Source organism: Aulostomus chinensis, chromosome 20 (genome assembly GCF_037954235.1).
Source record: "Aulostomus chinensis isolate RoL2024-O1b breed Wild chromosome 20, RoL_Achi_v1.0, whole genome shotgun sequence".
Lineage (NCBI taxonomy): Eukaryota > Metazoa > Chordata > Actinopteri > Syngnathiformes > Aulostomidae > Aulostomus > Aulostomus chinensis.
Window position 1 is genome coordinate 15,840,272 of NC_141339.1, and position 24,120 is coordinate 15,864,391.

Genomic DNA, 24,120 nt, shown 5'->3' on the forward strand with positions numbered 1-24,120 from the left:
CAATTATCCAAAAGCGTTTTCATACATACTTTCTCTTTAGATATTTTTCATGCAAGTACCAGGACTGAGTTTTAGCACGATATACAAAATACGGAGTCACACAGCATCATTGCTAATAGCATGAGCTCACCTAGCACCTTTATAAATGTTACATTAAAAGTAACTTTAAAAATGTACATCTTCAGCCATGCTTCGGAAAAAAAATACAGGAGATAGGGTAAAGAAATAACACTTTGCCCTCCGTCTTCAAGAAACTCAAATTTGAAAAGCTTAGGGGCACAACCAAAATATGTATCAATAAATCTCTATTATTAATTTCTTGTAATAATAGCATCAAGTTTTACATCTTCTATTTGAAACAAGCATGCAACCACACACAAAAACATGTACTTATGAAGAATTTTAATCAATATATTTCATGGCAGGTTGTGATAGAGAAAAACTAGTATCCAATTTCTACAGTGTGTTAGCTGGTTTATCTTTTAATGTTTTTACATTACATGCCTTTGCTTGATAATATTGATTATCATCATGTATCGAATAAAGTCTTTTTCATTCATATTCAATTGATAAAGTGTAATATATGATTGAAGATTTCTTTCATTGAATGATTATGTGACCAATTCATAAATGCGAACAAGTTCAAAACAATGCATAATTCCGTGCAAGCACACAGATATCAGGAATATAAATGTATTTGTGCTGTACCATAAATTAAGTCAAAGCATTAATCATAGCTTGGATGAGCAAAATGAAGTAATTTCTCTTCTAATTCTTATTACATGAAACAATCTTAAATTTAGTCAATAGCCACAATTATATAATTCACAACCTTGTGTAGAAAAAGCTTAAAGACAGCGATGTAAAGCAAATAAATATGAGAATCAATGATAAAAGTTTTGAACCTATAAATGAAGATGAACATTGATCTTTGATTAACTAGCAAAAACACATAAAATATAAGCAGAAAAAAAATCTAGGTTGGGTTGGGTTTTTCTTGTTTTTTTTTAAAGGCTTGTTAATTCTCAGTCGCAATACAGAGCAGCAGAAAAAGGAATCCTGCTGCATTCAAAGTCCAGATGGTTTCAAGTTTGCTTGACTTGTTGTTACTCGGACAACTGATGGTTGGTGTTTTCATCATCTCCCTGATTGTGCCATTTGGGTAAAGTTTGAATATACCCTATAAAAAAAAAGGAGAAATGGAAAAGTTCTTTTCTTTTAACCATGCAACAAAAAGCAAGTGCTATACAGGAGCAAAGCATCGAGAGAACTTACATCATCACCAAAGATATGTTGCATTTGTGGCAGGTTCTTCAGCAAACTTTCATACTCTACAATTTCCTCTTGGCTTGGAATTTTGGTGCCCTCAGGTTCTCTGTCACAAATTAAGACAGTTATTTAAGAGAGAGCGTAGGAGGAAATATCTGCATGAAAAACCTCAGTCTCAGCAGAGATGACACGAGGGACGGCGTGAGCTCTTACAGGTAGATCGAGGTCTTCGATAGATTTGTTGGATCGGGTTCGCTGAAACATGAGCTGATCTTGATTGCAGGGTAGTAGAAGAGGAAAGCCAAGCACATCTCATCATTGGTTGCTGCCCCCATCTGAGAAAGAATGAACCAGGGCAAGCATGGATGAATAGAGATTAATTACATTTGTATAATCCTGTAAGTAGTAGAACAAGTAAATCCAGAAAACAGTCAGAGAGCACATACAGTACCTCCACTGAAGTACAATTTCAGGCCCTGTCACTTTAGTGCTCAGTCGCTAATTAAGATGCAAGCGGGGAGGGGGGGGGGGGGGGGGGGGGCGGTGACTGCTCCATAAAGCAAGAAGGAGGTGAAACTTGATGATGTAATAGTTTACCCACCTTAGTGAATCTTGTGCGGTTGGCAGTGTTGTAGGTGCACTCCACTAGAATCTCATCTCCCTACAACAAGCAGACGCACCGTTACTGCTCTTTCCTTAGAAACGCCTTTTTAAGAATCAATAAATTGGCAAGACAAAGAAATGCCTTTCATGTGGCCGCTACACAATTACATTGACAATATTAACATATATCTAGTTGCATTTGGTTTAGGCGCTGTATTTTCTGACATGACTTGGGAACTGTGCATTACTTGACCCAATCTTCAGCTTACCGGCTTGATGGTCTTGATGTTGCCCAGACTGAACGTCTGCTGTAGTTCAAAGTTGTAGTTTTCATCCCATCCCAAGAAATCTATTTGGGTTCCATCTCTACACACAAAGAAAAAAAGCACCAACTTACCACTGATATTTACTTTAAAATAGATCTAATTTATATGGAGCCCCGGAAACATTTTCTTTTCTCTTCTTTGTGTTGTGAAAGATACAACTTATTTAATCAATTTAATATATATATATATATATATAAAATTCTCACCGGAAGTGTCCGACTCTGATTTTCCTCCCAGCCAGGTGAGTGTGCAACAATACGGCAAACACTTGGAGGTCAGGCACAGAGCGAATTTCCTGGAGACAAAAAGTTGTGACGATCAATTACAAAGGTATAAAGAAAAAAAACAACAACAAAAGTTATCCCTTGGATTTGCCTCGTTATAGGAAAAAAAAACAAACACCTCTTCCATTGAAAATCCACATTGAAGTACTGCTTACCTGAGAAAACAGACTGGTATTACACATTCCATAGGTGAGGAACGAAGAGGCTCGAGGAGGGATGTCATAATTGCTATTGCCAAATGGCAACACACCTGTGCTCAAGATGCCCACATCAAATTGGCGGAGTTGGTCTGTATAGTACAGTCTCAGTCCTGAGCTGTCTGTCCTGCCTACACACACACACACACACACACACACACACACACACACACACACACACACACACACACACACACACACACACACACACACATACACACACACACACACACAAAACCATTTTTACAGAAATGGTGCAGTTTCAAGAACAAAAAATGCACTTAAAAAGCATTTAGGCCTTTTTCAGATGTCTACTTTGACCCTCTATCATTTAATGAAAACTACAGTAATATTTGAGATAGCAGTAAATATAAAGTAATCATAGGGTACTTTCTTTTAAGAGGTATGTGTCCTGTACTTATCACTATTTCAACTTATGCATTTTTCTATTATTACTGTCAAAAACACCTATTTTTAAAGTGATTAAAAATTAAAAAAAAAATGTATGAACTGTTATTAAAAAAGTTGTCCTGAATTTGAATTGTGTGCTCTTTTCAGAGACAATTTGATTAAAAATACAAAACAAATCACAATGTAAGTATTTGCCAGAATTATAATTGTTATTGATTTACCAGTGACATTGAAAATAAAACAGATTTACCCTGAAGAACAAAAGCTTTGCTGGTTAAGTTGTCTTCTTTTTATCCTACACATTGACAGGTATTGTTTTAGAAGAGGAAAAGCATTCCAAAATATCTGAAAACACAACATGTTCATCAACTGTACAATTAAAAGAAATGTATTCATTGGATATGGGGGGGGGGGGTGTTTCAAACTGTTTTTTTTTTTTATTTGAACCTTTTTTTTCCCAAGAAATCATTGAACTAATCTGTAACCAATGACGATGTCAATTTGCATTTAACAAACAAACGAGCCTATGTACCTGATTGATTGGTTGGGTTGTCGTAATGGATTTCCAGCTTATAAAACCTCTCACTCTCCTCTCCTCCAATCGGAATACCAGCATTTTCTGGAAGCTCGTACACCTGAGGGATGAATCCAGAAAAAAACTCGGTGGGTTGTGAGTCTGCAGAAAATAAGAAGGTTAGGATAAAATGGGTCAGAGTGCTGCGTTCTCCCTCACCCCTCCTCCCACGCCCCATGCCGCCACCACCCCTAAGCAGTACTCCCCCAGGTCGCCCATGAAGCACGGCTTTTCGTAGGGGGATGTCACAAAGGAAGGGCAGCTGTAGATCAGCATGTGATGGACCAGGTCAAGGTTCTCAATCTCTGGTTCAACCTACGAGGAGAGATTTGACAAAGGGGGCCGATATTAAGAAATCATGTAAACCACATTCCCCGATACATACCGTTGTATCTGGTGTTCTCACGTCACCGTAATCCTGACAGCTGGAAAACCGGATGCTCATTCGTTCATTCACTCATTCATTCACTCGTTCCCTTATATAGCTGTAACAGGGAAAAGCGTACGCCACATCTGCTGCTCTCGCATCACTCCAAGCCTGCAGCTGTCAAACCAGATGTTAGGAACCCCATGAAGACACGGATTCTTGTTGAATGTGACTACGTTCACCTTATATATATGACGTTTATCGTTTAAAGTTGGAAACTTCATGACCTTGCAGTGGTAGTAGGTATGAAATGTAGGAATGGCGACCTGCAAAAAAAAAAAAAAAAAAAAAAAAAAAAAAGGTAAAGAAAGGTGAAGGACCCGTAATCTGTCTTTGATGATAAAATAAAGAAAATTTACAAGTAATGGTCTTGTCACACCAAGACATAACAATTTTCTTACTTTTTCCACGCTGGCGGAGAGATATTTGCTGTCGGGCGAGGTGGTCCTGGGCATGTAATTGAGCAGGTTGACCTCCTTGGTGCCTCTGCGGGTCTGGTGGTAGCCAATCTCATCAGTAGTTCCGTAAGCATATATCAGCTTAATTGGTTGTGCCTAACAAAGATTTGATAATATTTCATCAGTGAATAAGACTGTTTAATACCCTGAGATTCAATTTCAACGTCGGTCTGTAGGTTAAAACGGTGTCGAATTTCATGTATTCAAGACAACAAAACCTATTCTTTTTTCCGTCGTCTCCACGGTCCTCAGTTCTGAAAACGCCTCATCAAAGTCGGTGTGACGTATTTCCCATAGTTCCCATTAACAGTGTGTGCATGGATACGAGCCAGAAACTTGAGCCTTACAACAGCAACACAAAAAAGACCTGTGTTGCAAACGATGAGCCACAATGGCGAGCACGGGGAAGAGTGTGAGTTTGCGATGAGATTACAAGTCCAAAACGATGAAGTTCAGCCGAGACGAAATTTATGTTGTTGATGGTAACCGCCACTTCCTTGTCGTGAACCACGATCCATCGCTTTGTTAGTGTAGATATTCTCATGTTTAACGTGACAATTCTGACTCTTTCACATTCAACACAAGGAGTACTTTTACAGTGAAACTCGAGCTGAAACAAATCATTGAATTTTCATGTATGTAGGGCGTTTTCTTTTTTTCCCTTCTTCCTCTGTTCAGCCGCGTCAGAAAATCTTACAGTGATGTGGAAGTCTTGGTCATCGCACGACTGAATGGTCCTGGAGAAGGTCATGGCGGTTTGTCCCTCGGTCTCATTTAGAGACAGTAGGGTGTAGTTCTGCTGTGTGTCCACTACAGGCATGGAGTTCCCAGTCGCGTACCGATCCTGATGGATGGAGATGAACAACAACAAAGAAAAGCTTAAACACTGACATGTTTGATGCGTTTCCTGTTCAATACGGAAGACATTTGTATTTTCGAAAATACGGAAGAAATAATAACTGACTGAGAAGTAGCTTCCACCCGGTCCAAGTCCACCTATGATAATATCTGACCCCGCCATACCTCCGTTCGGACTCAAACCAAAGCCCACCCATCCAGTCGTGTTGACCACCAGTCTGAACTTAATGGTTCCCTCCACGTCATTGAAGCCCCACTTGAGGCAGACCAGATGGTTACTATCTAAATATTCCATAAATGGCAGGTCGTGATCCGACGCCCCCGTTTCTTTTGTTCCGACTAAGACCAGGTAGATTAAAGGAAGCAGAGCGACCATGATCTCTCCGTGAAGTTGGATCTCTCTAAACTGAGCTGACTGTGGATGTGGAGTTACCAAACACCCTCCCCTCCTGCCCATCCCGCCCCTGCCCCCCCCCCCCCCCCCACGACACACCTGCTCAGCTAGATGAACTCAGGTGATAGAGTAATAAAGTGCACAGTCATGCCTAGTAACAGAACTACAAATCACTTTGAACTCATTTTAGTTATAGAGCCAAGGATTTCCATAACTTTGATGTCAGAGTTTTGAAAGTAAGAAAAATCGACCCGTTCCTTCGGTTCTGTTTGCCACCGACAGACAAATGAGACCACCGGGTGTTTGATATATGAGGAGGTGATGAGGACGGAGCAGGAATGAGAAGACAAGATGGCCAGTATGCTGACTCAGGGCAGATTTTCTCTCCTCGTCACCTTGATGACAGCCAAAAATCACTCCAGCTCATAGAAATGAGAGTGATATTCTCAGCACTAAATCATTCATTTCTCTAAATTTTGATGGTGTATCCTACTCCACTTGCTATTTTTGGCTAGTTTTTTTTTTTTTTAAGTTTATATAACGATTAAAGGGTTAGCACTGTGGCCTCACAGCAAGAAGGTTGAGGGTTCGAGTCCCGGCTCGGGCACGGGATCTTTCTGTGTGGAGTCTCCATGTTCTCCCCGTGTCTGCGTGGGTTCTCTCCGGTTACTCCGGCTTCCTCCCACAGTCCAAAAACATGCAATTGGGGACTAGGCTGATTGGATTCTCTAAATTGACCATAGGTATGAATGTGAGTGTGAATGGTTGTTAGTCTCGCTATGTGTTGGCCCTGCGATGGACTGGCGACCTGTCCAGGTTGAACTCCGCCTCTCGCCCGTTGACGCTGGGTTAGGCTCCAGCCCCCCCCCCCCCCCCCCCGCGACCCTTAATGTGTAGGAATAAGCGGAAGATGACGATGGATGGATGGATAACGATTAAAGTGAAAGGAGATAAAACAGAAACAGAAACATCTGTAGCGTGTAGCATGTAGCACGCTGAGGCTTCAGGACACTTGGATTGCTTCAGACGAGCAGCGTGGAGGCATTCTATTGTTTGAATAGATGTATTTATTTATTCACGTGTTAAAATTAGTTTCCATTCAACTTTACTTGTTTGGAAAATTACTGCTCCACTTTTTTCCTGTGAAAGTCCAGCACTGTTTTGTGCACACACAAAAAAAAAAAAAATCAGCAGCCGTCCCATGGGCGTGAGGGAGAGTAGATAATGACTGATTATTATTTTAGCTTTCTCAATGTTCAAACTATACAACGGAGAGCAATGGAATGTATGACGTGAATACAGACAAGGGGGGGGGGTCAAGATGCAGGAGGTGGATTATTATTAGGGACGTCATATATGGTCTGTCTGGAGTGCAATAGCACATTTAGCCCAGCAGAGGTCGACTTCAGCGGTAATTTCAGGAACTTCTTCAGGGTCACTCCCTTTGAGCCGCTGAACCAGCTGTGTGTTGTCAACAACAGTGACAGCAAACACACGTAGTAGCTGCCGTGACATTAGAATAATACAGACGACCTTTGACCACAGCTTGAGCTCACATTGAACCTTTGATAATAATCTAAAAAAAAAAATTAAAAAAGGAAGTATTTTTATTTTATTTTAGAAAATATTTACTTATATCCTTCATTGTTATGGAATGTAGCAGCTTTTGTTTAGCCCAAAATTATTTATAAAAAATATATATTTTTAATACTTTATCCGAATGAATTATGATAAAATATTTAATCGTTATTTTAAATGTAATACAAATATTTAAACGAGGTTGTTTCCGCCTGCATCTGTTGATTTGTCTAGGAAGAAAAAACAAAACAAAACTAGGCGGCCGAATGTCAACCAACTAAGGGGTAAAGAGAGTGGACAAAGGAAGAAAATACGAAATTTTGATGCAGATCTGTCTCACATAGCGAAAAAAAATGCGTTTTTACTCAGGAAATATGGTGCAGAATGCAACTCGTTCCAGCTACTATTCCGTTTTATGGGGTATATTGTGGTTTTTTTATTGAATTTAATGTCTATATAAAACATAATATTTGTGTTCTTAATAGTTTTTTTCATCAATCGAAAGCACTTAATTTTATTTAATGCTCATCCCCGACTATTTTAACCCCCAGCCATGTCTTGGAGGCCCACATCGGCTCGACACCTTTCCGGTTTCACTCCGCGGAGCAGGTCACTCCCTCCCTACTGTCAGCAGTTCTCTCCGCGGTTCAAACTTGCACCGATCCTGTCTACTCCTATCGTCTTATACAAGATTGTGGACTTTCCTTTGGCGTTCTGGTCATGTGTTAGAAGCTATACGTGCTGCGGTCGATCTCCACCGGGACTTATTATTACCGTGTTTTCTTCTCGTTGGTGGAAAAGCAGCGGGAGGAAATGTCCAGCTGAGGGTTGGAAATCCTTAAAACCGCAGGGCCTGTTATTGTAATGATTGATCAATGCTTCGACGATGGCACTAAAGGTACGTCAATAACTTCCCCTAGCTACATTAATGCTAAACCGTGCTAGTCTCCAGCTCCCCCCGTATGAGTTTGACGATCAGCGGGCTGTGGAATTGTAAAGGAAACAGTTTCTCATTATCTTTCAGTGTGCAAAGTTACACGGGAGAGAGTCGAAACAGTTTGGTATCCTGTTTTAGAAACGCGTAGTTGACTATTACAACACATACGTATGCTGTTAATGTGAGTTAATTCTTTTGCTATGTGTGGAAAATGTGTCTCATTAAGAAAGTGTCTTGTGACATTTTACTACCTTTCTAGTGCGGGTCAGATATGCTTCCGTGGAATGCTGGGAAATGGAGTCTTTGTCGCATGTGGGGTTTTGCTAATTGAAATAAACTTTTTTTTTTTGTTTTTATCCTTCTTCATGGACTATTTATGATAAGTCGGTTAATGTGTACTCCATTTAGAATAACCAGCTAATGAAAGAAGTAACAGTGGGTCCTTAGCTCCAACTTTTTATGCTTACATTTGATTTTTTTTGTTTTGTTGCTAATAATTAGCTGTTAGCCTAAGGTGCTGTGTTCCAGATGTCAAGTATTAGTTAGTCCCCCTTGGGACGTGAATGGGGAAATTAATACGAACGGCTAAAATGCTAAGCACTGCACAGACATTCTGCTTAACATTCAAGTAAAGTAGCATATAATAATTTTTGAGTGGAGCAAAATTTGAATTTTAAATAACATCTATATATACGACCATGCCTCCAGATGTTTGGATCAATTCATTTGGTGAGCACCATAGTGTACATTTTACAGATGTTCAATGTGCCTACATTTTACGACTGACATGGCTGACAAGATATAATAACTGATTTCAATTTTAAAGACAAGTTTATGTTACATCAAGACTGCACGTACTGAGAAAGCACATGTAAATATTGTTAATTTGGACATTACAACATTCTGCTTTGGAGTTTCCTTCCGGAAATCATTTTGCTTTTTCGCAACTGATAAACTTTGAGTGTTTTTCTTACTAATAATGCAGAAAATGGCACTCTGCTGGGTTTGTAACACTCGCTAGAGGCGGGACCATGTGCTGTGAAGCAGTTTGACTGCTGCAAAAATGCTGCTCTGGTAGGATTTTATCATGTGATCAAGGAGTATAGATATCTACAACACTTCAATCATGTGGTTACAATCGGAATACATGGTTAAAATGATTGCTGCTTAGTCCGATTATGATCCCAGTCATTAGGGTTGTTAGAAAATGCTGTTAAATGGTGATGTTTTATTCTGAGTATTGTCTCAATATTGTCATTTATGTTGCTGCAGCCAATGCGTCGGGCCTCCATACTCCTGTCAGACCTTAGGGGAAGGGCATAATAAACTGAACCGAGTCTGGTTTTGTGCTGTTTTTGGTGGATGCGGGTGTCTAGTGTAGTTAAGAGTCAGCGCTACAAGCCGTGGAGAACTAGTCGGGCCTGTTTCACCCTTCCCTTAGACTACCGGGGTGTTTGTGTTGGTTTATGTGCTGCTGCCTCTGTTAGACAAGGTGTAATCCTGCTGCCTTTTCCTTTTTGTGTCCCCTGTTTGTCTTCAGGCACAGGTTTTATATGACTTCACTGCAGAGCCCGGAAACAATGAGTTGACGGTGAAAGAAGGCGAGACCATCACCATCACCAATCAGGTACAGCTTTACATCTCTGGCTGCCATCTGGTCTCTGTCAGTTGACACTAGGTGCAGTATTGCAGTATCTAATTCTCTACTAGTAGTGCTTCAATATTTTTTTTAGTCAACTATATTTGGCATTGATAGCCTTTTATTCAACATCTTCAGCTGACATTGATCTATTATTTTGTCGCTGTTCCTTTTTTTTTTTTGCATTATGCCACGCTGAAAAATGTTTATTTTGATGGATTTCTCCTGCTGAAGTTGAATTTTTACATCTAATTTTTTATCTTTTATTTTTGCTTCGTATTCCTCATCTAGGAAATGACTGCAATTATATCCATGTCGCTATTCAGGCTACTAATTTAAACCTTACTGGTCAGGTGGCTCCTCTGTGGAGTTCGTATTAAACACTAAACAGCCATAAAGGTCCACTCACATGATCTCAAGTTTTCTTTGAACGAAAGGTCACAAATGTACAAAGGAAGGAAGGAAAAGAGAGGGAGCAAACATGATGTCATTACAGCTTGTCAGCAACAGTTCAAGGGTCACTAACTGCACGCTGACCTACATAGTTTTGGAATCAAAGTCTGACTTAAGCGAATTAGCTCCTACTGTATGGAGAGACTATTTCTCCACTGAATAAGCAAACTGTGACGTGGAGGAATTTGTCCTGGGAGCTTTCGGTGTGTTTACAGATGTTGAAGCGACCTGGATCTTGTCGTCACAGAATTCTTGAACAGCTTGTTCCTTAAAGGGAACTTGGTATTGTTGTCCTTATTTCCCGTTGTATCCGCGTTAGAGACGCTCACACTGCAGTTAGATATTCATATGAGATAAACATGAAAATAATGCAGAAAAAATAATCTGATTTTAGTTATTTTAAGTGATATCGCAATTTTGATATCAGTGTTCATTTTTACATAATTATCTCATTTACAAATATTGAGCCATATAGTGATTACATTTCAATTAATTGTTCAGCATGAATTAGTTTCCAAAATTCATTTTTTCCCCCACTTTTTATGTTGGGCTAACATCAGATGTCTTTGCATGGTCCTCTGCTCCAGGCACGTTGGCCATGAAACAGAGGGCCGCTGCCCTTCAGCAGGCCTCCAGAATTTGGCCAATCAGAAGAAAGTGGGCTGGAAAAGGAGGCGGGCAGCTTGTCTCAGACAGGAGATGAGCTGAGAGGAGGCCTATAAAAGATTAAGATTCTTTGAAATTGAGAATCATGCACCCAGTGAAATTAGAAGTATATCAGAGACTACTGACCTCTGCCAAAGCCCAAATAAAACAAACAAACAAACAAACAAAACAATATTTCTTATGTTTAAGAGATTTGCTCCCAGATGTCTTTTGACCATGAAAAGACAAATAGGGTTAACACAGCCACATTGGATTCTTCTGGTTTTATACAGGCAGATAATGATGAAAATGACCATTTCACTGACATCAATAGACATTTACATGCGTGTGTTTTTTCTGTTTATTTTTTTAAACCAATGTAAGAAAATGAATGTCACCAATGTTTGAGATGAGGTGTGCTGGTGGTCTCATCTCCCTCAGAAGCAGAATTTTACACACACACACACACACGCACACACCCTGGGCCATGTCACAATGTGGCCGTCCTATCATCATAAAATGGTCTTAAAATGAAAATAACATTGTTTATTGTCGGACATTTTATCTTCCAATGAAATTTGGCATCGCAACCAACCAAGGGGCAAAAGCCCGCTTCATCAGAATTATGAATTTAAATGGTTTCCATGGATACGCATTAACATGATGTTGAAACAGACATGCAGCGTGGGAAAAAAAAAAGTTCTTTGGATTTTATCTTCTTGTTGTCTGTTTAAATATCCCAAACAATTAAAGGCATCTGCAATATTCAAATATACTTCCGCAAAAGAGTGAAAATACTGATTGTTTACCACAACTACATGTTAATGTGGCTTTTAGAGCTAGATAAAGGCAGTCCATGCAAATTAAAAGGGGAAGTCACTGCTATGACTGAACACGGATGAATTCTGGCATTGCTGCTATTTCAGAATATTGGAGGTGGTTGGATTGAAGCACAGAACTCCAGAGGGGACATTGGATTGGTGCCGGAAGACTACATTGAGGTAAGAGTGACGGTCTTTAAGTACATTTGAGGTACAATTACTTCCAGCGGACTGAGCTGTTTTGCTACCTCCTGCCTGAAACTGAACACTCAACAGGATGCAACTCTTTCAAATGTTGCTGATCAGGGCGTCTTTGTGTGGGTGTCCGTTTTGATCCAGTGACTCTGACTTCATCATGAGGATGTGATTCACTCCAAAGACATTCAGTGGAATCAAAGGGGATTTGATCAGAAATCAAGTCTGTAGAGTCTATTTAAACATTAAACCACACTCTAAACAACGTAACATCTAACAAGGAAGTATCTGTGTGTAGAAAAGGGGGAGCTTGATATTATCTGCCTGCTTAAATCCACAAACAGAGTCACATAGATGTGTTTTTCTGACCCTCAGTTACCTCTCCAGCTGCCTCCAGACGGTTCTGAATCTGTTTCTCAATCATAAAAACCTGGGGATGACCTCACTGAGCAGTTTTACTTTTAGCCGATGCAATGGTTTTTAAATTATTTTTTAATATAATGAAAAACATGAGGGGTGGCATGGCTCAGAGGTAGAGTGGCTGTCTAGTAACCGAAGGGTCACTTGTTCGATCCTCACTTCCCCGAGTAACCATGTCCAAGTGTCCTTGAGCAAGATACTGAGACCCTAATTGCTCCTGATGGCCCTGCGATGGACTGGCAAACCATTCAGGGTGAACCCTGTCTCTTGCTCAATGTCAGCTGAAATTGGCTTCAGCTTCCCCCCCCCCCCCCCCCCCCCAAAGACCCTTACCAGTTGAGCAGTATAGAAAATGGATGGATGGAAAAACATCTGGGCAGGGCTTCTCAAGCTGCCAATCTTGGTCTTTGTGCACTCAGCTGGCAAAAGAAGAGCTGCAAAAAATTCTAAAATAATAATAATGACAAGCAGGAATGACTTTTGTACAAAAACAACCCTAAATTCAAATGTGTAAATTGAAAGTAAAAGCAGGCACTGCTGTCACATTTGAACAAACAGAGAAAGACCCAGTTTGCAAAGCCAGGAAATGCCATATCGGTCACATTACCACTGAAGAATGTACCTTTAAAAGTCATCAAATCATTCTGGAATTGTACCTCTGACGGGACTGTTTTCTTTGTCTTTTTATTTATTTATTTTTGGTTCCAAATTTCTACACGTGCAGTTCGGCAAGTCGTTTCCCGGAGCAGGGCCCACAGCACCAACTCCAAGTGTGGGAAATGTTGCATCTCCAGACCTTTCCTTCTTTGACGCCTACGCTCCTGCAGCGGCACCGGCACAAAACCAGGTACTACACTCGTCCATCGAAAGAAATTCCTGTGTTTGGTTTATCTGTTGGCTTTTCTTGAGTGTCAAAGCAGCATAAAAATTTGATTCCTCAGTCATTGCGACTGGGTATGAGCAAGGGCCTCACGATATGATATGTATCCTGATACGATGTTCTCATAATATATTGCGATACAATACATAACGTATTGGGGGGGTGGTATGGCTTGGAGGTAGAGTGGCCGTCCAGCAACTGAAGCTCCCCCACCCCACCCCCGCAACGGATAAGCGGCATAGAAGATGGATGGATGGACAAAACGTATTTCACAGTTCTGCAGTCTTCAGTAAATTATTCTGCGTCATGATTTACTGAACATTTCCAAATAGACCTGTAAATACAATTTCCTGTATTCCAGCTTGGTTAATTTGGTAATAAGTACATCCCATTAAATCAATAACTTGAGTCAAAACTACTTCATGAGAAAGTTCTAATCCACTTCGTGAGAATGATATTTGCACAGCTGCACCTTGAACAAATAAAAGTGGCTGCCATGATGTCTTATTGAAAAGGAGTACTTAAAAAAAAAAAAACTGTACTCTGGGCTGGAATATCAATACATTATTCTGAAAAGAAATATTACGATTCATTGCACAGGCTTGGTGAGGTACTACCTGCTATAATACTTACACACTCTTTGTTGTATTTGGCTTGTGAAGACAGTCAAAAGGAGAAGTGAGTTGTCGCTTTGGCTGACGTTGTTGCAGCCTGTGTGAACCCCGCAGATGCAGAAGTGAGAGCAGCTGCCATTGCTGATGTATCAACTGTGGTCAATTCATTTATAACTGTTTTGCTTCAGCAAAATTCAGTTTTTTTTTCCCATTGTTGTTAGGCAGGAAGCTGCGTATAATGAGCGTTCTGCTGCATCAGTGGAAAGAAGAAAGACGTTGAGTCAAGGCAGGAAGCGTGTTGGCTAACAGTCATCTTGGGTTCTCTCTCACCTACACAAACACATTTATACACAGCTTCACCCGAGCCTCCTCTCCCGCGTGAGTGTAAACCTGCACTGTTGGCGCTTTGTGATGATGTCACCTTCTCTTCCCTCAAGGTGGATGCTGGGGGTTTGAGTCCCCAGCCGGACACCCCTGACACCCCAGTTTCCCCCTACCTTTCGTCCCCTGATGAGGTAACTTGGTGGGCGGAACTAGTGGCATGAAACCCCGCCCCCATCCAGTTGTTTATACCCCCTTTTTAAGTCCCCTTCCTCTGAGCTCTCAGATTTGGTCTGCTTTGGCAACCCCCCCCCCCCCCCCATCCTCCTCCCATTGCCTGCAAAAAAAAAGCATGATCCCATCTGCACACACACACACCACAATACAATGGACGCACACAGCCTTTATCTCGATTTGACGAATCAGCACCATGAATAAACTTCAGAATCTGAGCCGACGATGGTCATATCTCACATGTCATTAATCACACTAAAGAGATGATTATCAGAATCAGAAAGAATTTAATAAGAAACCCTGACTTTTGTGAAATGTCGTCTTATAATGTACTTGAAATGGAAACCGTGGAGTGGCGTTGCTTGTTTAACGACTGTGTACATTTGACAATGTGCGCGCAGCAGTTGTCTGTTGTTAAAGTCTGATTTCTTTTTTGTTTTGTTGATATATTTTTGTTATGTGCTAGATTTATTGAGCTACGTCTGTGTGCATTAAGCTAATAGCACCCTACAAGATGCAGACCTGTGCGTTGCATGCCCACGCTACAAGGTTCTCTTGTAGACTTTGCATGCCTGAAGCTTGGATTATTGTGGCTTGTTTGGATTGTAAGTAAACATTTGATGCTCCGTGCAGAAAATAGTTGGAAGTATGCTTGTGCCTCTTAAAATGTGCAGCATTATGACTTTTTTTTTGGTTTGTTGTTAAGCATTCATTTCACCTCACAGATCGACGTCAACACTTGCAGTCGTCAGGGTTACAAGGTTCTTGGAAAGGCTTGTTGGCTTCAGTTCCACTAAACTAGACAGAACTCTACGCTGCACTGTCTCGCTTTCCACCTTTTGATCTTTCATTTACTTTCCCTCATTTACTAGTGTTTTACTTTTGCTGTGTTGTCTTATTTATTTCCAGGCTACCAATGGGAATGATCCCTGGTCGGTGTGGAATGCGGACCCCTCAGCAGGCGCGTCCAACAATTGGGCGTCCAATCCGGAGGGTACCCAAACCGGGAAGAGTGCTGCAAATGACCCCTGGAGCGCCACATCACAGGGCCACCCTCAGGCTTACCAGGGCCCAGGTAAGAACAGATGTGTGCTAGCATAGCAACCGCACTTGAAGGAAGCTTTAAATAATAAGTGCAGGTAAATCGAGGCTGTTGTCATGTCAGCAGCAGTTGTGAGCTCGGCGCCAGTAGTAGAGATTCATGACTGCAAGTGGAGGGTGATGTGAGAAGTGCCACGATCCAAGCTTGATGCACCCAAAGACCATAACAGGGCAGGACTACGTGACTCTTAAGGGAAGGACTGTATCACTACTACTACCACTACTACTACTACTACTACATACAGGACTGCATCAGTAATACATGTAGCCTGAAGTACCACATGCAGGACTATATGACGAGTACATTAAAGTTTACATGTGGGACTACGTGCGTATGCAAGAGAGATTATGTGGTGACTGTAAATGTATCACTGGCATCTAAATCAATATTTGTGAGTTAGTGGTTTATCTTGGGATGTTTTTTGGATGATCATGGGGGAGGTTGCTACATTCAACAACACTCAGTGTTTTAGTACACATTCTTTATAAATGTTTAGCTTTGTCCAAAGCCCAGTTCCTCTGACATTTGTCTGAGTAAATGGGGCATAATTTACGTCTGAGAAGAGCATGAGCATCTTTGTGCTTTTTTTTTGTACTGTTAGAAATTTAGTTAAATGGATTTTAGGGTTTTAAAATGTGCTTTATTCATTAAGTTTTGTTTGACCTTGTTTTTACATGTTGATGTTGAAGACAGTACATGGGTTAAGGGACTTGGCAAGTAATTCTCATGATCTAAGTACCAAATGCTGTTTTCATCATCAAGCAGCATGACGAGGAATATTGTTTTTACTCCGTGTCAAGTCAAGATGAAGACGAGCTAAAACTCTTTTTTTTAATTTTTTTTAATTTTCAAAACTGAAATATCTTGACATGTTATGAAACACATCTTCCCTGAAGTTCAAGTAATTTGAACCAACAGGTATTACTTGAGCTGACAGATGTGGTTCTGCTCACTTATATGTTAACAGGACGGTCAAGTCATGATTCTGTTTTCACCAGACTGTGGAAAAGTCTGGCCTGACTCGGGCCTCACGCATGACTCAGACGGACAAATTGCTTGACCTATTTTTTAAATTCTCCAGTTCTTGTTATAGACAAACAACGAAGCCGAAGAATTCACAGACTATTCTTTTCTTTCTCTCTCGCCAAAGACATCTACCCCTATCCTTACCTTATTGATTATACAGGTATCACTGCATGACTTGGTGGAAAGCGTTTTCCTTTTGTGTGTGTGTGTGTGTGTGTGTGCGCGCGCGCGTTGACTGGCAAACCATACTTCTGAAGACTGAGTTAATACTTTTCTAACAATAATTTTCATTCTTATAAGCATGTATGTGAGGCATTCAATTTGTATCTTAATACTAATACTGTATTAACTTCCAGATGTGTGAGTCTTGGGAATTGCCAGTGGAATTTAAGGAATACTTATAGTTGTACGTTCAAAATCCCATGAAATGCTAACATGTCTTGGACTTGGTTTGATGTGCTTCAACGTGAACGTTATCAGTTGGGTTGGGTGAACCGTCTGCCAATATAATTGAAGTACAAATCAGCTGCCGTTGCATTATGTTAAAGGTGGAGGAAAAAAAACTTTAAACCAATCAGGGCTTCTGATGTTTGTTACAATTTTGCTAAGCTAGTCCAGTCGTCTTTAAGCTGGATAGTATTAGCTCGTTACAGTCTCAGTAGCTAGCTCTCATGTAGCTACACTATGTTGTTTTGTTTTTTTAACACTGTGACTTGGAATCACTTTGAGGATTTTTTTTTCACTTTCTGGGGCTCAGAGGTTGGGTACAGTTCAGTTCAGCTAAACTAAGCCAGCTTAAGTCAACCTGGTTTAGTTACCGTTATGATCTCACCAACAAGCTCCACTGTAGCAAATTGTTTGGAAACATTCTGTCTTTGCATTCTGTTAAGTGTAGAAGGGGAACAAAATCTCTAAATATTCATAAACTCAGATTTTAAGTACAATTCTGGTAATCAAGTTTGGTAATCTTGCCAAACTGGCTGGCTTCTGTTGATCCTCTCACTAGGGTTATGTGTAGTACTCTCAGAAATTCTAAATGCCATATTTTGATTGGGAGTTCAATTGTGAGACAAAGTGTCAAAAATTCAAATTCTTGAATGAACTAAATTCTTAGGGAGAGTAGTCCTTTGTGGCTTCGAATGGCTGATTTTAACGCCGCAATTCATTTATTGCCAAACTTGCTTGTTATGTCAGTGCAGAAATATTTCTTCTGTTTGCTTGAGGCGACTTTCAGACCTTAAGATCTGCTTGACATCACAAAGCATGACTTGTGCTCAACGTTATTTGCCTTGAAATATTTGTGTGCTTCCAAACACAAGATATTTTTAGCACTGGTTACAATTTGGAAGAATTGATTGACTTTATTTTTTGAATAAACTCTCTGTTTTCATATGAAACTAAGACTGTGACAAAAAATGAATCCTAACATAGCAACAAGGGCAACGTCCAATTCGCTGATTTCAAGCATGGATAGCAATCGTGCCTACATTTGTCTTGCAACTGCATTGAATGACACAAGCTAATAAGGAGCTGCTCTTTAGAATTGATCCTTTGTTGTGGTACTTTGTGTTTCTGTGATTTAAGAACTCAACCATTTGTACTTGAATCTTGCTTCAGGAGCAGAAGATGATGAGTGGGATGATGAGTGGGATGACATGAAGTCCACTGGAGGTTACGCTGAGTCTGAATCTGGAGAGAGTGGAGCTATGCAGAGAGCTGGAGCTCATGCAACCTCCATGAAAATCTCCCTCAACAAGTAAGGACGGATAAAGCAGAGAGATACAAGGCTTCCGATGGTAGTGTGCGCAAGAAAAACTAACAGCAGAATTGTGTTGATGGTGATAAACTAACACTGATGAGAAAATGAAGTTGTATCTTTATCAATCTCTTGAGCAGAAACACACAGTCAATCCCCCAGTTGTTAAAAAGTACGCTATGAAATTGACCTTCATGACTGATGGTAATTTGGTCAATTTTGTTTTCATTATCTAGCCTACAAGCAAGTTTAGCCCCACGGAGAGAAAAATATTTAGGCTGCGGTTGGACAGTCATTATTTTCAAACGTTTTTTTTCTTTGAGCAGGTTTCCTGGGTTCTCTAAATCAGGTCCAGAGCTGTACCTCCTTTGTAAGCAGATTGCTAAAGGCAAAGACAAGCTCCCGATATATGTAAGTTATCACTCCATATCGATTCAAATGACGTTAAGATTAAAGTACCAAGTACAAGTGTGTGATGTGTCACTGTGACCTTGACCTTTTGACCACCAAAATCACTTCAGTTCATGTTTGAGCCCCGGTAGACGTTGAAGAGAAAAGTTGGTGAAGGTGGTCAAGATACATGGTGGTAACAAAAAAATGAGACTGAGAGACAACCTGAAATCATAACGCAACAAAATTTGTGGTTGAGAGAACCATGTATGTCATTACTTATTGAGGCAGTTACAGTGATAGTATATAGTCTGTATTTAGACAGAATTGGATTGAATTCTTTCTCTTTGTTTCTATCGGTATCAATACGTCACGGACTTTTGTTTGATTCCCAGCTGGGAGAGGTTGGTCCGGTGTGGTCTTATCCAGAAGCCCAGTTAGACTGTATGGTGGCTGATCCCAAGAAGGGTTCTAAGATGTACGGTCTCAAGAGCTACATTGAGTACCAAATCACGCCCAACGTAAGTAGCCACATACACATTTGTAATAGTCTAAATGTTAAATTGTTATATCCCATCAAAACAAGTATCAAACAATGTGGTAAGACTATCCTGCAGTACATAGCAGTGGTATGTGCTTTCAGACTACAAACCGGCCCGTCAATCACAGATACAAGCATTTTGATTGGCTGTATGAGAGGCTTCTGGACAAGTTTGGCTCAGCTATCCCCATCCCCTCGTTACCGGACAAGCAGGTAACAGGTAAGTCTTCCGCTCCGATCATTTCCGGTTTGGAAAAGATGAACATGAAGGAGCTGAAGCCAACGTATTTGGTTTGTGCCCCTCGTACTGTAGGGCGATTTGAGGAGGAGTTTATTAAGATGCGTATGGAGCGGTTGCAGGGCTGGATGAGCCGGATGTGCAGGCACCCGGTTATTTCCAGCAGTGAAGTATTCCAGCTTTTCCTGACCTACAAGGATGAGAAGGTTTGCTTTTATTTATTTTTATCACTTCTGGATTCAAAGTCCCATCTGAAAGATTTAATTTAACCTTTTTAGCTCAATCTTAAGTATTTTAACACGTTTTCAGTTACGTCTTAGCTGAATCTTGATTGGTCACTGCAGTTGCTGGTAACTGACCATGTCTGGTTATTAACTGGTGCAGGACTGGAAGATGGGGAAGAGAAAAGCAGAGAAAGATGAGACGGTTGGAGTGATGATCTTCACCACGATAGAGCCTGAAGCTGCAGATCTTGACCCTGTAGAAGTGTGAGTTTAATCTACTCTCATCCACCACAGATAGGACAAAAAAGAGGGGAGGGGATGACACATCACTGTATTTGAAGGAAAAAGAATGAGAAATATGTATTTTTACCGTTGTCATCCACAGCGAACAGAAATGTGAGCAGTTCAGCAGGTTTACCAAAGCGATGGATGACGGGGTGAAGGAAATCCTCACTGTAGGCCAAGAGCACTGGAAGAGATGTACAGGCCGTATGTACACACAAAGCTAAATAAACGCTTTACCCCACACAGACCACACCTTCACTTTGTGCTATAATTACTGTTTATATCTAAAGGAACACTTTTGGTAAAGCGGCTGATGTGCCATCTTTCCCAGAGCTAAACAAGAAGATATTTGTTCATGCTGAGGGAACTGAAATCCACAGAGATCAGCTGCTAGTTAGCTTAGCGTAAAGAATGGTAGGGTGTGGCAAGAAGTAGCATGCCAATCTGGTAATGTCATCAAATGGGTAAGGTTCAGGATCTTGATTTTATTTAGAAGTAAACCTCTTTATCCTGTCTCACCAAGTCAGCTACAATTAAAAGCAGCAGACTATCTGATTTATCAGCCAATGTGGGGTTTGAGGTACATCGTCAAATCCCTGCGCCCAGTCATGAAAGTAGTTCCAGCTTTTGATCCGATGCCAGATTTCACAGAATTTAATTGAAAACCTGTATTTCTACGGTAATGTTTTGGACAAGCTTTGTTATACTGACGCCAGTAATGCTGTTTGGATGGAGGTATGCTACCCTGCCCACTCACTCTCACTCACTACTCTGCGGGTCATAGCTCTCTACTTCAAGCACAGAGCAGATAAAGGTGTCCATCTTCTTGTCTGGCTCCAGGGAAAAAAACGGTAAAAATAAAAAGTCAGTGTGTTCCTTTAAGAATGAGTCAGCTGAAGACATATATTCTCAGTTCATATGTCGGCGCTCACGTTTTTTTAATCTCGTCCTTTTTTTTTTTTCTAGCTCTGCCAAAAGAGTACCAGAGAATTGGCAAAGCCTTCCAAAACCTTTCCTCTGTGTTCACCAGCAGTGGATATCAAGGTACGACCACAGATATGCTAACAGCTGCCATTTTGTCCTGTGTTTCTATCACTTGTGTTTGCCACCACACCTACAAAAAAAGCTTGAATGATTGAGGATGTTATTATCACACGGCAGTTGGAGATGCAGAGTATCGCACGGCGATCACGTGTTAATCTCTTTTGAAACACAGCGACTGGAGAAACGCGGTGGTGACGTTCTAATTGTGTTTCTGCTGTAGGTGAAGCAACCTTGACTGATGCCATGACAGCAGCAGGAAAGACCTATGAGGAGATAGCACAGATGGTTGCAGAGCAGGTAGGTACATGGGTTACTACTGCTGCTGCAGGGTGTGTGTGTGTGGGGGGGGGGGGGGGGGGGGGACAAAAAGTGAAGGAAAGAGTTTTAAAAGTTTATTTTAGGCCCCTTTAATCAATCATACCACGTGTTCACTCTTTTACTCCGCCGTATCTCTCGTGTCTGTGAACGTTTCCTGCTTGTGGTGTTTACGTCCGAGCTGGGGCTGTTTTTGATGACCCCTTAGACCCGGTGTCCTGTCGGTGGACTCTGGAAAGGAAGAGGCCAAGGGCAGACTTATTTCTAGTATTTCATAAATCTTACTGTCTATCAAAATATGAGGTTTTGGTCCTGCAACTCACTGCTCTCCATTCATGTCCCTGCTGTAATGCGACACAAACTTCCTGTGGCAGCCATATCAGAGTATTGTTTTTTTACAAAATTTAAAATCTCGCACGCTTTGACGGATTTTGTGCACGTTGCAATGTCATAAGTAGTCATCGCATCCTTTTTACTTGGTTTAACTTGATTAAAAGGTGTTTTTATTTAGTCCAAAAATTTGCAACTACTTTAATTTCGTTGATGAAAATAGACCTTAATTTAATTGCGATATGTCTCCAAGTATTTTTTTTTTTTTTGATCAGCCAAATTTGATTCAGTTTTTGTACTATGTTTGTCATGACATCGTTAATTTTAGTCTTACCTGAATTATTGTTGTTTTTAGTCGACGAAATATTTAAAATCTTATTTGATGAACATTTTTCATCAAACGTAACGGCAGGTGGTGGGATGAAGTCGTTGCCTTCCCTTAGTTTTGATGTTTCCCGTGAATGTGGCATTTCTGTCCATTCCGTGCCATCTGATCAGTGTTGTGGCGAGGAATAAAATCAAACTTGGGCATTTTATGTGTTGTGTATTTTTTAATTTTTTTTTTAAATGTCCCAGCTGCATCTGGAGGGAGGATTCATCTGGTAAGCTTGCTTAGATCCAGACACTGTTTGTGTCGGTGCCCCTGTAGAATTGTTAGCTTCAGCGATGTGATGTCTGCGGTACCGTTTAGCATTGACAAAAAAAACAATTGTCTGGACAAGATTTAATCTCCGAGGCCAAAAATTCTACAACACGGTGGTCTGGATTTTACAAGAAACCATGGAGGCTTTCCCTTGATCGATCCAAGGATAAGGGAAGAAAAGCTGTAGCAGATGCAGTCCAGGAATAAATGAATACATCCGCTGAATATTTGGTATTGGATGTAGGACGTTCACTTGTATCCCTGGTATCTCACTGAGAAGCCAGGCTACTCATTAACTCAAGCTCTCCTCCTGTGTTCTTTCTTATCTGTGTTACTTCATGGTTGAGTTCCCTTCATTTAATAGTGTCACTAATCTGCATTTGAACGCTTTCCAGCCTAAGAAGGACCTCCACTTCCTCATGGAGACTAACAATGAATATAAAGGTCTGCTCGGATGCTTCCCAGACACCATCGGTGTCCATAAGGTAAAGCAGCGGAAAAGCAAAGTGATGAAATAACCGGGCTGGATTCTTAAAGTTTGACCCGTATGTCCTCCATAGGAAACAGCTGAAGACTTGTGATTCTTCTTTTTTTTTAAATTCTTTCAGGCGGCCATAGACAAGGTGAAGGAGGGTGACAAGTTGGTGGCCACCAGTAAAATCTCCCATCAGGAAAAAGTCACCATGGCTAAACGAGTCAGCACCATGTCTTACTCATTGCAAGGTACCGTACGTACCAATCTTCTGATATTTAAAGGTTTATCAGGACATGTCGTCTAATCTGTGTCTTTTTTTTTGGTGTCAGCTGAGATGAACCACTTCCATAGCAACCGCATCTACGACTACAACAGGGTCATGCAGTTGTACTTGGAGGAGCAGGTCAAGTTTTACGAGACGGTAAAAGCTTTTGTCTCCTCCATTTATCTCACTACGGTGGAGTTTGTAACAGTATGTCCCATTGTTATTTTACTACCCGGGGAGAAAGTCTTGGAGTGGTGCTTGGATACTAAAAACCACCTCCCGCTGCTTGTGTTTATGCTCTTTTTTTCTCTCTCTCTTCTGAACCCCCAGATTGCTGCGAAGCTGAAACAAGCACACAGTCAATTCACGACGATGTGAAATCAACAGCAGGCAGCCTTGTGCTACCAGACGAGAGTTTAAACCAGCTCAACATCCAAAATACTCTCACTTTACTCTGCGTTCTTTTCCGCCCTTTAATTTAAATTTCTTTCTCCTTTTTTTTTTTTTTTTTTGGTTTTTGTTTTTTTTCTTACCTCTATTGCTTCTTCTCAGCTCATGCTGTTACTTTTGCCGGCTGCTCTTTATGGACTAGTTGATAAACACACTGAAAGGCATTGACACTCCTGGCCTATAAACTAGAGGGGAAGAAAAAAGGCAGTATTTACACACTTCTGTCCAAGGTCCTAAGTTGGTCATAGAAGAAGCAAAACATCCAGGCCTCAGTCTGTGGCCACAAATTGCCTCATTGCATGTGTATGTTTAATGTAACACTTCTCTCTTTTTTTCTTTTTTTTTTTGTACAACCTACAGCCATGTTACATCCACTTGTTTTAAAGCGATATTCCACAATCCTTCAAACTTCATTCCACGTTAATAAAAATGATCGGCACATGTTGTCTTGACACCTGAAACCAAAGCCGTGTTCCCCTCTGTCTCTGACATTTCTTA

At 40.8% G+C, this 24,120-nt stretch overlaps 2 protein-coding genes across 3 annotated transcripts; one reads left to right on the forward strand and one right to left on the reverse strand.

Moving 5' to 3' along the window:
* Positions 1-442: 442 nt before the first annotated feature.
* On the reverse strand, positions 443-8,222 carry moxd1l (monooxygenase, DBH-like 1, like; the record flags this gene model as incomplete). Its single annotated transcript, XM_086189134.1, has 13 exons — positions 443-1,180; positions 1,276-1,375; positions 1,483-1,604; positions 1,871-1,930; positions 2,142-2,238; positions 2,405-2,493; positions 2,638-2,810; positions 3,623-3,725; positions 3,824-3,979; positions 4,274-4,357; positions 4,493-4,645; positions 5,247-5,393; positions 8,154-8,222. Coding segments are annotated over 13 exons (1,515 nt in total), but the record flags the coding sequence as incomplete, so codon positions are not given.
* Positions 7,943-23,971, forward strand: snx9b (sorting nexin 9b). Of its 2 annotated transcripts, none has more exons than XM_086188654.1 (18): positions 7,943-8,277; positions 9,857-9,943; positions 11,980-12,054; positions 13,214-13,336; positions 15,448-15,613; positions 18,284-18,422; positions 18,746-18,833; positions 19,208-19,333; positions 19,456-19,573; positions 19,667-19,797; positions 19,976-20,079; positions 20,201-20,304; positions 21,067-21,144; positions 21,365-21,441; positions 22,828-22,917; positions 23,041-23,155; positions 23,237-23,328; positions 23,503-23,971. In XM_086188654.1, exons 1-18 carry the CDS (start codon positions 8,266-8,268, stop codon positions 23,548-23,550), a joined length of 1,773 nt encoding a protein of 590 aa, XP_086044780.1. In that variant the 5' UTR covers positions 7,943-8,265; the 3' UTR covers positions 23,551-23,971. The 2 variants fall into 2 exon arrangements, with proteins under 2 accessions (XP_086044780.1, XP_086044781.1); XM_086188655.1 differs by having other exon boundaries at positions 7,945-8,277; positions 18,749-18,833.
* The last annotated feature ends 149 nt before the right edge of the window (positions 23,972-24,120 follow it).

Bases quoted from the DNA above. Each gene is read 5' to 3' on its own strand.
- snx9b (XM_086188654.1), top strand. The intron at 18,423-18,745 runs GTAAGGACGGAT...TTTTTCTTTGAG, and splicing joins ATGAAAATCTCCCTCAACAA to CAGGTTTCCTGGGTTCTCTA. The intron at 20,305-21,066 runs GTATGTACACAC...TTTTTTTTCTAG, and splicing joins CTGGAAGAGATGTACAGGCC to CTCTGCCAAAAGAGTACCAG.